This window comes from Enhydra lutris, unplaced genomic scaffold (assembly GCF_002288905.1).
Source record: "Enhydra lutris kenyoni isolate GAN:26980312 unplaced genomic scaffold, ASM228890v2 scaffoldscaffold20, whole genome shotgun sequence".
In the NCBI taxonomy this organism is placed as follows: domain Eukaryota; kingdom Metazoa; phylum Chordata; class Mammalia; order Carnivora; family Mustelidae; genus Enhydra; species Enhydra lutris.
The window spans coordinates 7,405,445-7,418,712 of NW_019154104.1; the positions used below are offsets into that span (position 1 = coordinate 7,405,445).

The window sequence follows — 13,268 nt, forward strand, 5'->3', positions numbered from 1 at the left end:
TTGTTTGTTTGTTTGTTTTTTTTCTCCACATCTTTAATGTCGCTTTTGAGAGAAATTCTTTTAAAATCCTATCTACAAAGTATAATTTTATAAGATCTTCTAAATAACTTAAAGAAAAATATCCCAAGGCCTTGATTTTGGATGTGGCCTTCCTGAGTGGTTATGAAGTTTTAGCAGAAGTGAGTCTGGCTTTTCTTTAAGTTGACTTTTCAAAAAGTTGATTTTGCCCAAATGAGATGAGCCAAAGCACCTGGCCTTGACCTCCGCATTTTCGTTTTCCAGCTTCTCGACAGTGGCGGCACTTTCACCCTGGAGCTGCAGGAGGACGAGCTCTTCACGCTCACCACTCTCACCACGGGGACCAAGGGCAGCTACCCACTGCCTCCAAAGTCCAGGCCCTTCCCACGGATTTATAAAGATGATTTCAATGTTGGTAAGTTTTGTTTGTTTGTTTTTACTAAAACTTAACGTGGTTTCCCTTTTTAGCACTAGTGGGTAGATTTCTACCTGTCAGACGGCTGCGTGATAGAATTCCTGTAAAATGTAGCTCTCAGTGTCCTTGCAGTAACTGAGACCTTGTTTCTTTGTTACCTCAAGGTGACTCAGCTTGCAAGCCCTGTATTTTTCAGTGCCAGAAAAAAACGGAGAGGTCATTGTGAGAATGAAAGCTATAATCCTAACTTGGTTTTGGGGAAGCTTAAGGTTTGTGACCCTGCCAATGCTCTGTTACTCACATCTCATGAAAGCCATTCCTGGTTTCCTCAATGAGTGTGGAGGTCAAGGTCCTTCACTTTCCGCAGGGCTAGTGGACTGAATGCTGAGAGCAGTTAGGCTTCCCGTGGGTGCTTCACCTTATTATCTACGTGGGAATTTTATGCTTACACCCTCCTGGTTTTCTAGGAAGATCTGTCCTAAACCTATTAGAAAAGCTTTTGATTTTAGGTAACGTAAGAAAACTGCTTGAAAAGTTGGAAGGCACAGTCATTGTGGGTATAGTCCCAGATCACTCAATAAGTGACAGAACTTGGTGACCAGGAGATGTACAGCTTCTGGATCTCACAGACAGGGTCAGGTCGCTCTCTTCTTTGCTCCTAAAATCCATAGCTGTAGGAGAGAAGCAGGGAAGGGGACTGCCATTGAGAGAGCATCTTGAACTTCCTGTCTGTAGGGCTGCTCTTTGCAGCACTGCTGGTTGGAGACTTCCTGTTACCCCCTCCTGGTCACAGTCACGGCCGCAGGTCTCAGCAGCCTTTCCCAGGAAGAGATATGTGGGTTAATTGCAGTACGAGGCCCCTTGGACTGTGTATTGGAGTCCTCTCAGTTATTTGCAGAACAGAGACAACAGGGACCCTCGGAGGCTCTGTGCTTCGTTTCCTGCCAGTTCTCTGAAGTGGCCTCTTAGATGAATGCGTGAATAGGCCACCAGAAATTTCTTTGCAGTCTGTTGCTCACTTGTGTCGTGGCCAAGTAACTCCTCTTGTCTTCAGTAAAGGAGTCTGTGTGGGATACGGCCTCATGAATAAGAGAGAAGTTCCCCCAACACCAGAATTACTTATTCTATGACCTGAAAACCGAAAAGCAATCCTAAACCTTCAAATCTAAAATGTAATGCTTTATTGACTGCAAAATAAACTAAAAACTATAAGTCAGGCTGTAGCGCTCCTTTATGTGTTTCTTAATTTCTCAAATGATGAATAGGAAAACATTTAGAAAAGTATGAAGTGTGAAATTAGCTGTAAGATTATGACTAAATTTGCTCTTCTCTAGCCTTTGTCATTGTAAGAGTGTAATTTAATTAAACCAAAAAAAAAAAAAAAAGATTGAAAGATAGCTGAGGCCCAACTGCTTCTGCTCCATTTTAGAAATAGAAAAGAAAATTTGTAATATTTAAATTCTGTGGTTGACATAGTGAGCCTTTCCTAATCTTCTGTCAGCTGATGACTGTGACCAGGGACTTAGAACCTTGTTTGGCAGACGCTAGAAATAACAAAACTAGCTCTTATTGAGCCCTTGCTAGGTGCTGCTTTATGTACACGCTTGACGTGCTTTCTTTCATTTAATTCTCTTATCCGCATGCCCGCATAGAGAGGGGGGTGCTTGAGACACAGGGCAGTTAAACAAGTTGGCCAGCGGGACAGACTGAGCAAGAATTTAAATCTTGGGTCTGCCTTTCTCTAAAACTTATGATGTTTCCTCTTATGCAGTTGCATGGATTAAATATGTAAAGTCTGTCTATCAAACTGATCGTATTGGTATTGAATAATAATGATGATGTACTTTATTAACTTAACCCCTAAACTTCCGCTTGTTATAAGTATCATTTACTTATTTAGGACTTCTCAAAAGTGTTTAAAAAATGTGCCATAAAATATCAGAGAAGAGAGATTCTATAAGGATTTTATACTAACCAGAGAATTTAATTGTGTTCTGAACAGATTACCCGTTTTTTAGTGAAGCTCCAAATTTCGCTGATCAGACTGGCGTCTTTGAATACTTTACGAACATCGAAGACCCTGGGGAGCATCGCTTCACACTGCGCCAAGTTCTCAATCAGCGGCCCATTACTTGGGCTGCTGATGCGTACAGCACCATCAGTATTATAGGAGATTACAAATGGTATATAAAATTGGTGTCCTTAATGTAGATCTAGCCAAAATAACCTTGTAATGTTGTCAGGTACATTCTGAAGCAAAGACTGTTCAGTGGTCTTCCTTGTACAAGAACCTAATGGGTGTGTGGTAATTGTTGAATATCAAGGCGACAAGCCAGCATGTGGTTATGCTGCCTCAGTGTCCTTCCCTCATATTTGCCAGTTTAATAGTGATTGTTGCAGGAATAGATTGCTTTTAATGTAAAAATTAAGGACTTTTGGATCCACTTGTAATTTAATATTTATAAACAGATCTAGTGATTTGTGTATTTTTGGTTTTGCTGTAGGGAGTTGTATTTTGTAGTAGGGAGTTGATTTGTTGATCTGGTGTTGCCACCTGCTGGATGCATTGTAGACTTACACTGTTTTAGCCTTCGTGGAAAATCTGTTCACCGGCTGACGGTAGATGGCAATAGTGAAAAGCAAATCAGCTTTTACTTGGTGGGTGAGTTCAACTCTTCTCTTTAGGCATTTGTTAAAGACACAATTTATATTTATTCTACACTTCAAACGTAATGACCAAACCAAAACTTCACCTTCATTATTAAAGTCATTTGTGGGATTCTAATGTACTGATTTATACCTGTTTTAGGTGTTTCTTTTCTACCTTTTCTTTTAACTAGTATAATTCTGTGAAACAAAACTCACACATTCCAGGTTTTGTGATAGTAGCTGTTAACGCCAAGTCACCAAGCAGCCATATCTATTACTTGGAAATTGGACTAGGCAGGGATGATAAATCTGAGAAGAGCCTTGACTTATCTGTGGCATGCTGCCGAAAGTCCTTATCCCTTCTCTGTTGCCTTAGTCCCTATTAGAAATCCCAATTCTAGTTCCAAGCTCTGCTGTAAGTCTCGAGAAATTTTTAGTTACCTGGTTTCTAGAACCCAGAGTTATTGGGGTACAATGAAGAATGCTTGCCTAACTTAGGATAACCCTGCATGGCCTGTCTTTTTATACAACAAAAATGCCATTTATCCCACATCTCTGTAGTAGACACTGTATCTCGATTTTCTGAACGTGCTAGTGAGGTGTGTGATTTTTTTCATTTGCTACCTGTGGTCTTATTATGAAACAGGTAGCTGGGTTTACTTGTCTAAGGGATGGCCCCATTATTTTGATTGCCAGTTTGGAAGCCAGCCACCATAGAAAACCTTTAACTTTCTGCAACAACTGTTACCCTCCTTGCTTGTGAGTGCTACAGAAGAGTGGCTCTCCCCGAACCCAGACTTCTATCTGGCAGGGACTCTAGAAAAACCAAGGCTCTTCAACTGTCGTAGAGATGGGATAGAGCACCGTCCAGAGAGTAACCAAACATCTTCATAACTTTGAAGATTTTGCAGTATTTAAATAGCAGTGATCATCTTGACCGCTGCAGTGGGTAAGGAGGTGGGAAGAGAGGGAAGCAGGCAGGGAGGGAGAGAGTGACATAGTTTGAACGAGAAAGAATGAGGAAAGGGCAGTGACGCCCTTCGAGAAGGGACTGTTTTCATCCTTCTTAGCCCTGCTTTAGTCGTGCAGCCCTCTGCTCAGGAATATGCAGTGACTCTCGCCAGCAGCCCAGGCAGATCTACACGTCTGGCCCTGACTTCCGAGACCCTTTCAGATTCAGGCTCTTCCTATTTATCATGTGCTGTTTCCCAATATTTCCTCCTGGATTCGAGGTAGCCTTCTTCTAATGTTACATTCTTAGGATGAGAAGTTGTTTTATTATAGAGAGATAAGAGATGTGTTAAGAGACTTAAAAACAATAAGTACTATTTTTCCAGTTACATTAAAAGAGGCAATGAAATGACTTAACTTCAGCCACATAAAACTTAAAACTGTCATCAATGAGATTTTTTTTTTCAGGAATCAAGATTCTTGAAGTCTATCCCTGCTACACGCACAGACTAAGCAAATCACATACTCACCTCAATTAGAAGTCTGGCAGCGTGTGGCTGTGAAGGGACACGTCTGTGCGGCATTCGGAGAGGCATAATTAAGAGCGCTAACTAACGGTTTCATTCTGCAGGTCCAATCTGACTGTAACGTGTGACGTTTACATAGAGACTCCTGAGAAGGGAGGCGTGTTCATTGCCGGAAGAGTAAACAAAGGTGGTATCTTGATTAGAGGCGCCAGAGGAGTTTTCTTCTGGATTTTTGCAAATGGAACCTACAGAGTTACAGGTGATCTAGGTAAGTGACTTCTTCTGTAGCACATGACTTGCTATGACATACGCCACGGTGAGCTTGTCACTTACTGTGTAATGAGAGAGCTTTACCTCAAGGGGCTTGGGTGTCTAACTGGGAAGAGATTCAGCACATGGAAGCAAAAACCAAATGATTAAAAATTGGAGAGTTAATTAGAGAGGCAGCAGTGTAAAAGAAAATAGTGCCGAGCTTTTTCAGGTAGAGCTGAGTGAGGCTGTCAGGGTAGGATTCACATAGACTGGGGTGAGGTGGATGTAGTAGGGAGAGAATGACTGGGAAACCCCATATATAAAAAGCAAGACTATCAGAGTGTGTTGGTGTGCTTACGGAAATACAAGGAGAGGGGTTGGTCTGCTTAAAATGGAGAAATTCTGTTTCCCAGATTATTGAATAATTTGAAAACAGCTTGACTTTTTTACATTCATCTTGAACAGCCCTTGTCTTATGTAGAATAGTATTTTATCCAGGATAGGTGCTTAAAATATGTCCGTGTTGAATTCTAATTCACTTTGGTGTTGGTACACCCACTGTTGAAAAAGACCGTATTGGTGCTGTGTCTTCCTGATTGCTTGCCTCTTGACTTCCCTGCATTTGTGAAAAACCTTCTCTCCTGTGCCACTCTTTGCCTCCTCCTAAGGTGGAAAGGGCTCCACAAGTAAAAAAGAAAGAGTGGGTTATAAGGACAGTAGAGTAGGACTGCAGAATCATAGCATGACCCATCTGGAACATTCCTTGCTGACTGTCCAATCCAAATCAGAGAGGTTAATTGATTTGCCCGAAGTCTCAAAATGAGCTCGTAGCAGAGCTGGAACTAGCAATTTACATCCAGGTCTTTAGTCCCCACTGTTCTTGTGTTTTAAACTGCCCATTCAACATCTTATTCTTAACTCTCAGGCATTCAAGGATAACCTATCCCCAAATTAACTCATTGTTTTCTGATTCTTAGTTCATGCTATTCTCATGTAACCAGTTAGGCCAGCTGGAAATCTTGTGGTGACCTTTGACCACTGCTCCTTATTTTTATCCAGTCCAGTTGAGTATAAATCTGTGCCTGAACTGTAGAAGCTGACACATTATACAGTGGTTGGTTTGTGAGTTTAGTTCACTGGTTCTCCTGTGAACTCACATAGAATATGTGGCCCAGAGGAGGATCCCAGGACATGCTTGTGGATTGCATGCCTGAAGGAAGGATGTTTTGTTTTAAATCAGTGGTAGATCTGGAAATGTAGATCTTTATTAAGGCTTACTTTGTTACATATAAATGCTGTCTAAGTACCCTAACTGAGCTCTGTGATTCTGTGCTTTTGATTTTAAAAATATATCAGGATAATCTTTCTGTGTTGCAGCTGGATGGATCATATATGCTTTAGGACATGTTGACGTTACAGCAAAAAAATGGTATACACTCACGCTAATTATTAACGTAAGTAATGCTGACCAGCATGCCTGGAGGTAAAATATTCTTTTCTTGTGACTTTCTGGCATTTTCTGTTATCAGGTAAGAGGGGAAAACTGTGATAAATGTAGTAATGGAAACAGGCAGAGAATCTGCCAGGATGCCAGCAAACCAGCAGACCCTAGGGTGATAGTGTGTGTCAGGGTAAGCCCGCAGGAGAACCACCAGCTGTTGAATTTATCGCTCTGCAGTTTTTTAGAATTTTGGTTCTGTTTTTTAAACTCAGGGGTAATTGGTAGATAGTCAATAATTGAATCAATTTTTTTTCCAAGTTGGCTGAACCAAGATTATAAATTGGAGCCTATAAATTTATTTTTGGTAGTTGAGAATAATTTGGTTTTCAGTGATAAGTACAATTTTTTAGAAGTTGGTTTCCGTGAAGACCCTTGTCAAAGAAGATACCAGATTAATTGTAGGATCACGGCATCTAAACATATTTGTCTACATCCCTGGGTGATCATGAGTTATTGCTGGACGTGCGTCCAAGGGATGCTGTGTGGAAACTTCTGTGTCACACAGGGCTGCTCTCTGGCAATAGGGTTCTGCCCTAAGTTGGTTTAGGTTAGAACAGCAGCTAAATTATGGAAATCAGATACTGTTTTCAGGTTGTTCGTGTCTCTTAGCCAACCACCCAAAATGACTACACGTTTTTCAGGTGGTAACAATACGTTTTGAGCACCTGGTTTGGGAACAGCATTGTGTGTTGAACTCTGCCACCCTCGATGGGCACAGCTTTGTTCCTAGTTCTTCCCTCTCGTGGAACGGAGGCGTCTGGGCTGGCTTGATGTGCATGTGGAGGGGCGGGTCTGCTAGCTGCCTCCGGGGCCGTGTGTGCTGCTGTTCGATTAGGCAGACATTTAGAAATGTAATTGTGTTTTGAATTTTGACAGGTATTGCCCTATTGCTAGCCAAGCTGTATCTAGTTTTATAGCAGTTATAATAATATTTGATATTACCTATTTTTAAGGATTATTTTTCAAACTAATTGATATGATTTATATTTCCATGATAATTAGGGAACTTTACCCCTTATTATGTTTATTGGCTATTTGTATTTTTCTCTCTTCTCTGAAGTTCCCCGTTTGCATTCTTTCCTCATTTTCTTACTATGTTTTCTTTTTCTGATGGATTCATATGAATTTATTATATATTCTGAGTGATGACCTGTTGTCTGTTATGTATGTCACAGATAATTTTCTTCTGTCCTGTTGTGTGTATTTTTTGCCCCATGGTATGTTTCATGAATAGAAGTTTTAAATTTTGATTCTGCCAAATATTTCACTTTTTTTCATGGATTTTGTGTTTTATTTAAGAAGACCTCGACCTTTCTCAAGGTGAGGAACATTTTTTTTTTATAAAATAAACAAAGTTTAGGATTTTTTTATGTTGAAGTCTTTTTTTTTTTTTTAAGATTTTCTTTATTTCAGGGGGGAAGGGGCAGAGGCAGAGGGAAAGAGAGACTCCCAAGCAGACTCCTGCTGAGCAAGGAGCCCCACATGGAGCTTGATCCCAGCCGAGATCATGACCTGAGCTGAAATCAAGAGTTGGATGCTTAACTGACTGAGCCACCCAGGCACCTCCCCCCGCCATGTTGAAGGCTTTAATACATCTGGAATTTACTTGTAATCATAAAGGGGATGAGCCCAATATAATTTTTTTTCATAACAAATGGATGGCCATCCTCATTCATTACATAGACTGTCCTTATGCCTATGATTTAAAGGCCACCTTTTTGATGTAACAAATCATCACATGTGGATAGGTTATTTCTGAACTTTGTTCTTTATATTGGTTTGTCTTTTATTATCCAGTGTCACACTTTAAAGTGTGTTGACTTTCCAAAATCTTGGATTACATAGTTTATTCCCTTGTTCCCTTCAGGTTCTTTCCTGACCACCTTGTATAAAACAGCACACATCTTCATTTCTGTCCCTCCTCCCTTAGGGAATGAAGTGAGCATCCTTTATTTATTTATTTATTTATTTTTATTACTTATTTGAGAGAGAGAGAGAGAATGAGCAGAGGGGAGAGGCAGAGGGACATGGAGAAGCAGATTACACTGAGCAGGGAGCCCGATATGGGGCTCGATCCCAGGACCCTGAGATCACGACCTGAGCCGAAGGCAGATGCTTAACCCACGGAGCCACCCAGGCGGCCCTTAAGTGAGTGTTGTTAGCAGCAGGCATGTTTGGACCAGGCAGATCTGTGTGCAGACTTCCTTGCTGACACCTGCTGACTCCCTGCAAGTTATTCACCTCTTTGAGCTTCTGTTTCCGTATCTGTAAAAGGAGGATAGCTTCTGTAGGTTGTCTTAGGGTTAGATGTTTTTTCTTCTTTCCTTTAATACATGTCTATTAGGCACCTTTTATGTGTACTTTCCTAGGTGCTAGGGATGCAGCAGTGAATAAGACACACAAGGTTCCTGCTCTCTAGAGCCTGTATTCTTCTAGGACACGCGTTGGCAAAGTCTTTCTGTAAAGGGCCAGATAGTAAATATTTTAGGCTTCGTGAGCCATCTGGTCTGTGCAGCTTTGCTCAACTTTGCTTGTATTGTGAGAAAGCAGCCCCGGACAGTAGGTAAAGGAATGCATGTGACTGTGATTCCAGTAACGTTTTATTGATAATAGGTGGCTGGCCTGTGGGCCAGAATGGCTGCCTCTTGCTCTAAAACAGTAAGAAAATCAAACAAATCAATCAGTCAGTTAATTTGTGAAGAAAACAAAAACAAAAACAAAAACGAAACGGGACAATGAGATAAGGTGGCTCCCCTGTCAGGATTCTCCAGGTCTAGAGACCAGGGAAGGACTCTTAGAGTTGGTGCTCTTTGAGTTGAGGCATGCCTGGTGGGAAGAGTGTTCTGGGCAGAGGAGGCCGCTCGTGACTGGGCTGCTGTGAGGAGCAGCCTGGAGGCCAGCGGCGGGAGTGGGGAGGGGGTACAGGGCACCTGGGCCGTATGACCATGGGTTGGCTCTAGGTTAGTAGTCCCTGGTGGCCACTTTGAGGGCTGTGCATGTGTGTGGCAGCAGGAATGTGGGTTCCCTGAACGTGGAGTTGGACAACTAAGATTCGGGTTCCAGCTCTGCCGGTGAACCTGTGATTTTGACTTAGAGTCTCATGTCTCCGTATCTTTCTCCATAAGATGAAAGAACAAAATGAAGGCCCAGCGCATTGTAATTCTGTGACATAAAAACAGATCTTATTTTGGTCCTCGGTCTAGTGCTTTGGATCTTTATTTAGCTCTTCGCCTTTTGAAATTAGCTACTTTTACATGTTTAGCTGCAATTGATATTCTGTGACTATATGCTCATAAATGTGCTGTAATAATGATAATAAGAGCTAATGTTTACTATCCGCTGTCTGCCAGGCACTTAGCTCTGTAGGAATGGCAGCTGTCTGAGGAAATTATTTTATCTTTCTCTGTCAGTGACCAGTGAGTCATTTCTATGGATATGTCCCTTCTTACCCCCTGATCTCCCCGACTGCAATCATCAGTTTAACTGATGGTTACTATTTTTCTAACCTAAGGGTGGGCTCTTCATGTGACTTTGAAGTGGTATTCTGTACATGGAGTCAAAAGGACTTAACTAGATGGATGGTTTGGCTCCAGTAGCCGTATCGAAAGAGCTGGTGCCTGTTGGACAACGTGTGTGCGTATAAGTACTGGTAAATTACAAATATTTGTTTATTTTAGTGGGCTTTTGTCCAAAATTTTATGATGCTATGGAAAGTTTTACGTTTCTGTAGGTTTTACAGCATCTTGGTGAGGTACAAGGAAATCCTGAGGTCTTCCTTGTGCCTTGGAAACTCTTACATACATAGATAAGAATTTCCTCTGAGAGAATTTTTCCTCTGTTTCCAACTTTTGCTCAGACTGTGGAATTATGTTTTGCCATGGTCTGAAGTGAGAAGGATGTTAGCTCCACTGACTAGATTGGCTGTACACATTATGAAACAGACCTCAGAGAATCGTTTGCATATGTCTTCAAGGGGTGCATTTATTTTTCCTCCAGGGCCGGTTCTCCTCTGGCATGCTGAACGGCCAGTATGTCTGGACGAACATCCCTGTGAGTTTCCCGAAGAACGGCTGGGCTGCCATTGGAACTCACTCCTTTGAATTTGCACAGTTTGACAACTTTCATGTGGAAGCCTCAAGCTGATATTCATGGAGCACCATAGAACCACTCTTTGGATTTTCTTTCTTTTGTTTTTGGTTTTGGTCGAGAGCCAGTTCTTTTGATGGATCAATATCGAGCCTCTTGGAGGCTAACAATAGTAGAGAGTAAATGGGGAGAGAAATACATGTTTACTTGATCTTCTGGAAGATATTTTTAGAACTAGTGCCCAGGGGAAACCGATGAATCTTGAACATGACCTGATATGTCCCCTAAAATTCAAGCTGTGCAGCAGTCCCGTTGTGAGGAGTGGTTTGGGTGGTTCACACCTCAAAGCCTTGGCATTGATGTTGAGGTGGCTGTCTTCATTGAATGAGCAAGGGATGGCGTGGATGGCAGTAACTCGATCATCACAGAGACGGACCGTGTGTCTGAGTGAGCAGATGGCCTCGTCCAGAGGTCACACCCCACCACAGGGAACTGAAGAACACTGGAAGTGCTGCTTTTTGGAAACTACTTCAACATGTTAATCTTAACACTCTAAAGAGTATTTTTTTCTTTTCCTTTTTACGATGATGCTTTTGAATTATAGATACGATGAGTGGATCATTTGAAAAATGCCTCACTAATAAACTACCTCTAAAGCTAGTCCTGCAGTAATCAATGTGAGCAGATTAATTGGGCTGTCCGCAGTTTTTAATTCTTTTAAATCCAACCTTTAGTCTTGTAACCTGTAAAGCTCTCTGTGAACATTTTCCCAAGTGGCTGGAAGGAGGACAAAAATCCCACGTGGCCAGTGTTGTTCGCGAGTCTACAGAGGAAGCTGTAGCAGTTCTCTGGTGTGTCATTTCATGGTGCCTTTCACAGCCTGTCTTCTTGTGTGCCGCGGGTCACGGACTAACACAGCTCATGACTTCTCTCTGTGCATGGAAGAAGGGGAACACTGAGCTTCTGCCAGTTCATAGAATTGGATCATCCTCTAATATTCGTGTGATTAGATACATTTATTTCACGAAAGTACAAATGTGTTTATATTTAAGTGTGGGGAGCAAATTTCTCATGCAGTATAATTTATATCTAAACATTAATGAACCTCCTAGAAACACCTCCATTGTTCATGTCAATAAAGTAAATTCTAGAATTCTCTAAAGTGAAAGTTCAAAACTTCATTGGACTAATTCTATGATTTTAGAATTTGTAATGGTTTAACATAGGCTAAACTGACATGAAGTTTCATATTTCTGTTAAAGACAAGAAGCTAAATATTAGAATATATCAGATTATAGAGAAAAAGTTTTAATTAAAACCAACTCTAAGTGATTTCCACTTCAGGTCTACATATTTTTTTAAGTTAACTTTATGGTGGTATAATTTACATACAATAAAGTGTCCCCATTTTAAGTATACAGCTCAGTGAGCCTAGACAAGTGGATACACCCACAAAACCAACACCCCAGCCAATATGGAATATTTCCATTACCCTAGAAAGTTCTCGTGTGCACCTATGCAGTAATATCCTCTCACCTGCCCCCATCTCAGGCAACTGTCAATCAGATTTCTGTTGATACCGATAAGTTTTCCTTGTTCCAAAACATTATAGAAGTGATATACAGTATGTACTTTTTTGTGAATGGTTTCTTTCATTCAGCATAATGCTTCTGAGATTTGTCCATGTTGCTATGTATATCAATGGTTTGCTCCTTATTTCAAAGAATATTCCATTGTATGGTTAAACCACAATTTGTCATTCTCCTCCCTCACTTTTTGGAATTAAAATAAACCTGTTAAAAACATTTGTGTACAAGTCTTTGTGTGGACATATGTTACCATTTCTTTTTTTTTTTTTTTTAAGTATTTATTTTAGCAGGCAGAGCAGGCAGAGGAGCAGAGAGAGAGGGAGAGAAAAGAGTATGAAGCAGACTCCCCGCTGAGCACAGACTCTGCCTCGGGGCTCAATCTCATGACCTCGAGATATAACCTGAGTCGGACACTTAACCAACTGCACCACCCAAGTGCCCTATTTTCATTTCTTAATCAATACCAGAGTGAAACTGCTGTATCTTTAGGGAAATGTATGTATAGCTTTATAAGAAACTGCCAAACTGTTCTCTAAAATGCTTGTATGATTTTACACTCCCATCAGCAGTGTTGGAGAGTTCTGGTTGCTCCACATTCTCCTCACTGCTTCATGGTGTTACTCTTTCTAATTTTAGGTGCGTGGGTATGTAGTAGGTGCATGAGATGTTGAGCATCTTTTCATGGACTTAGTCATTCATATATTTTCTTTTGTGAAATGTCTGTTCAGATCTTTTGCTAAAAAATAGGGTTTTCTCTCATTGAGTTGTAAGAGCTCTTTATGTATTTCAGATGCAATTTTTTAAAAGGTTTTATTTATTTGAAAAAAAAAATGCATGAGTGGGGTGGGGTGTGGAGGAAGAGGTAGGGAATTCCAAGTATACTCCCTGCTAAGCATGGAGCCTGATGCCGGGTTCAATGTCATGACCCTGAGACCATGACCTGAACCGAAACCAGGAGTTGGAGGCTTAAATGACTGAGACCCCTGGGTTTACCCAGATGAAATTTTAAATCAGATATTTTATAAATAGTTTTCTCCTAGCCCATATCTTTTCAAGAATATAAAATTTTAACTTGGAAGTACAGTTTATAATTTTTTTTTTTCCTTTTAGGGTAGGTGTTTTTTTGGTGTCCTAAGAAATCTTTGTCCATCCTAAATTCACAAAGATCTTATTCTTTGTTTTCTTCCAGAGGTGTTGTGTTTTTAGCTTTTAAATTCAGGTCTGTGAACTATTTTGCATTACTTTTTGTATATGCTGGGAGGTGAGATTTGAGTTTCATT

The 13,268-nt window shown here is 40.9% G+C and overlaps 1 protein-coding gene across 2 annotated transcripts in view; it reads left to right on the plus strand.

The window, feature by feature from the left end:
- LOC111148622 (galactosylceramidase) overlaps nucleotides 1–12,197 on the plus strand; it is a 60,929-nt gene extending 48,732 nt beyond the window's left edge. For both annotated transcript variants that reach the window (XM_022505348.1, XM_022505349.1), the window contains 5 exons: nucleotides 283–433; nucleotides 2,436–2,616; nucleotides 4,665–4,828; nucleotides 6,190–6,266; nucleotides 10,310–12,197. In XM_022505348.1, coding sequence (XP_022361056.1) covers nucleotides 283–433; nucleotides 2,436–2,616; nucleotides 4,665–4,828; nucleotides 6,190–6,266; nucleotides 10,310–10,456 — 720 coding nt within the window. In that variant the 3' untranslated portion in view covers nucleotides 10,457–12,197. The remainder of the gene's footprint in view (nucleotides 1–282; nucleotides 434–2,435; nucleotides 2,617–4,664; nucleotides 4,829–6,189; nucleotides 6,267–10,309) is intronic.
- Nucleotides 12,198–13,268: the final 1,071 nt, after the last annotated feature.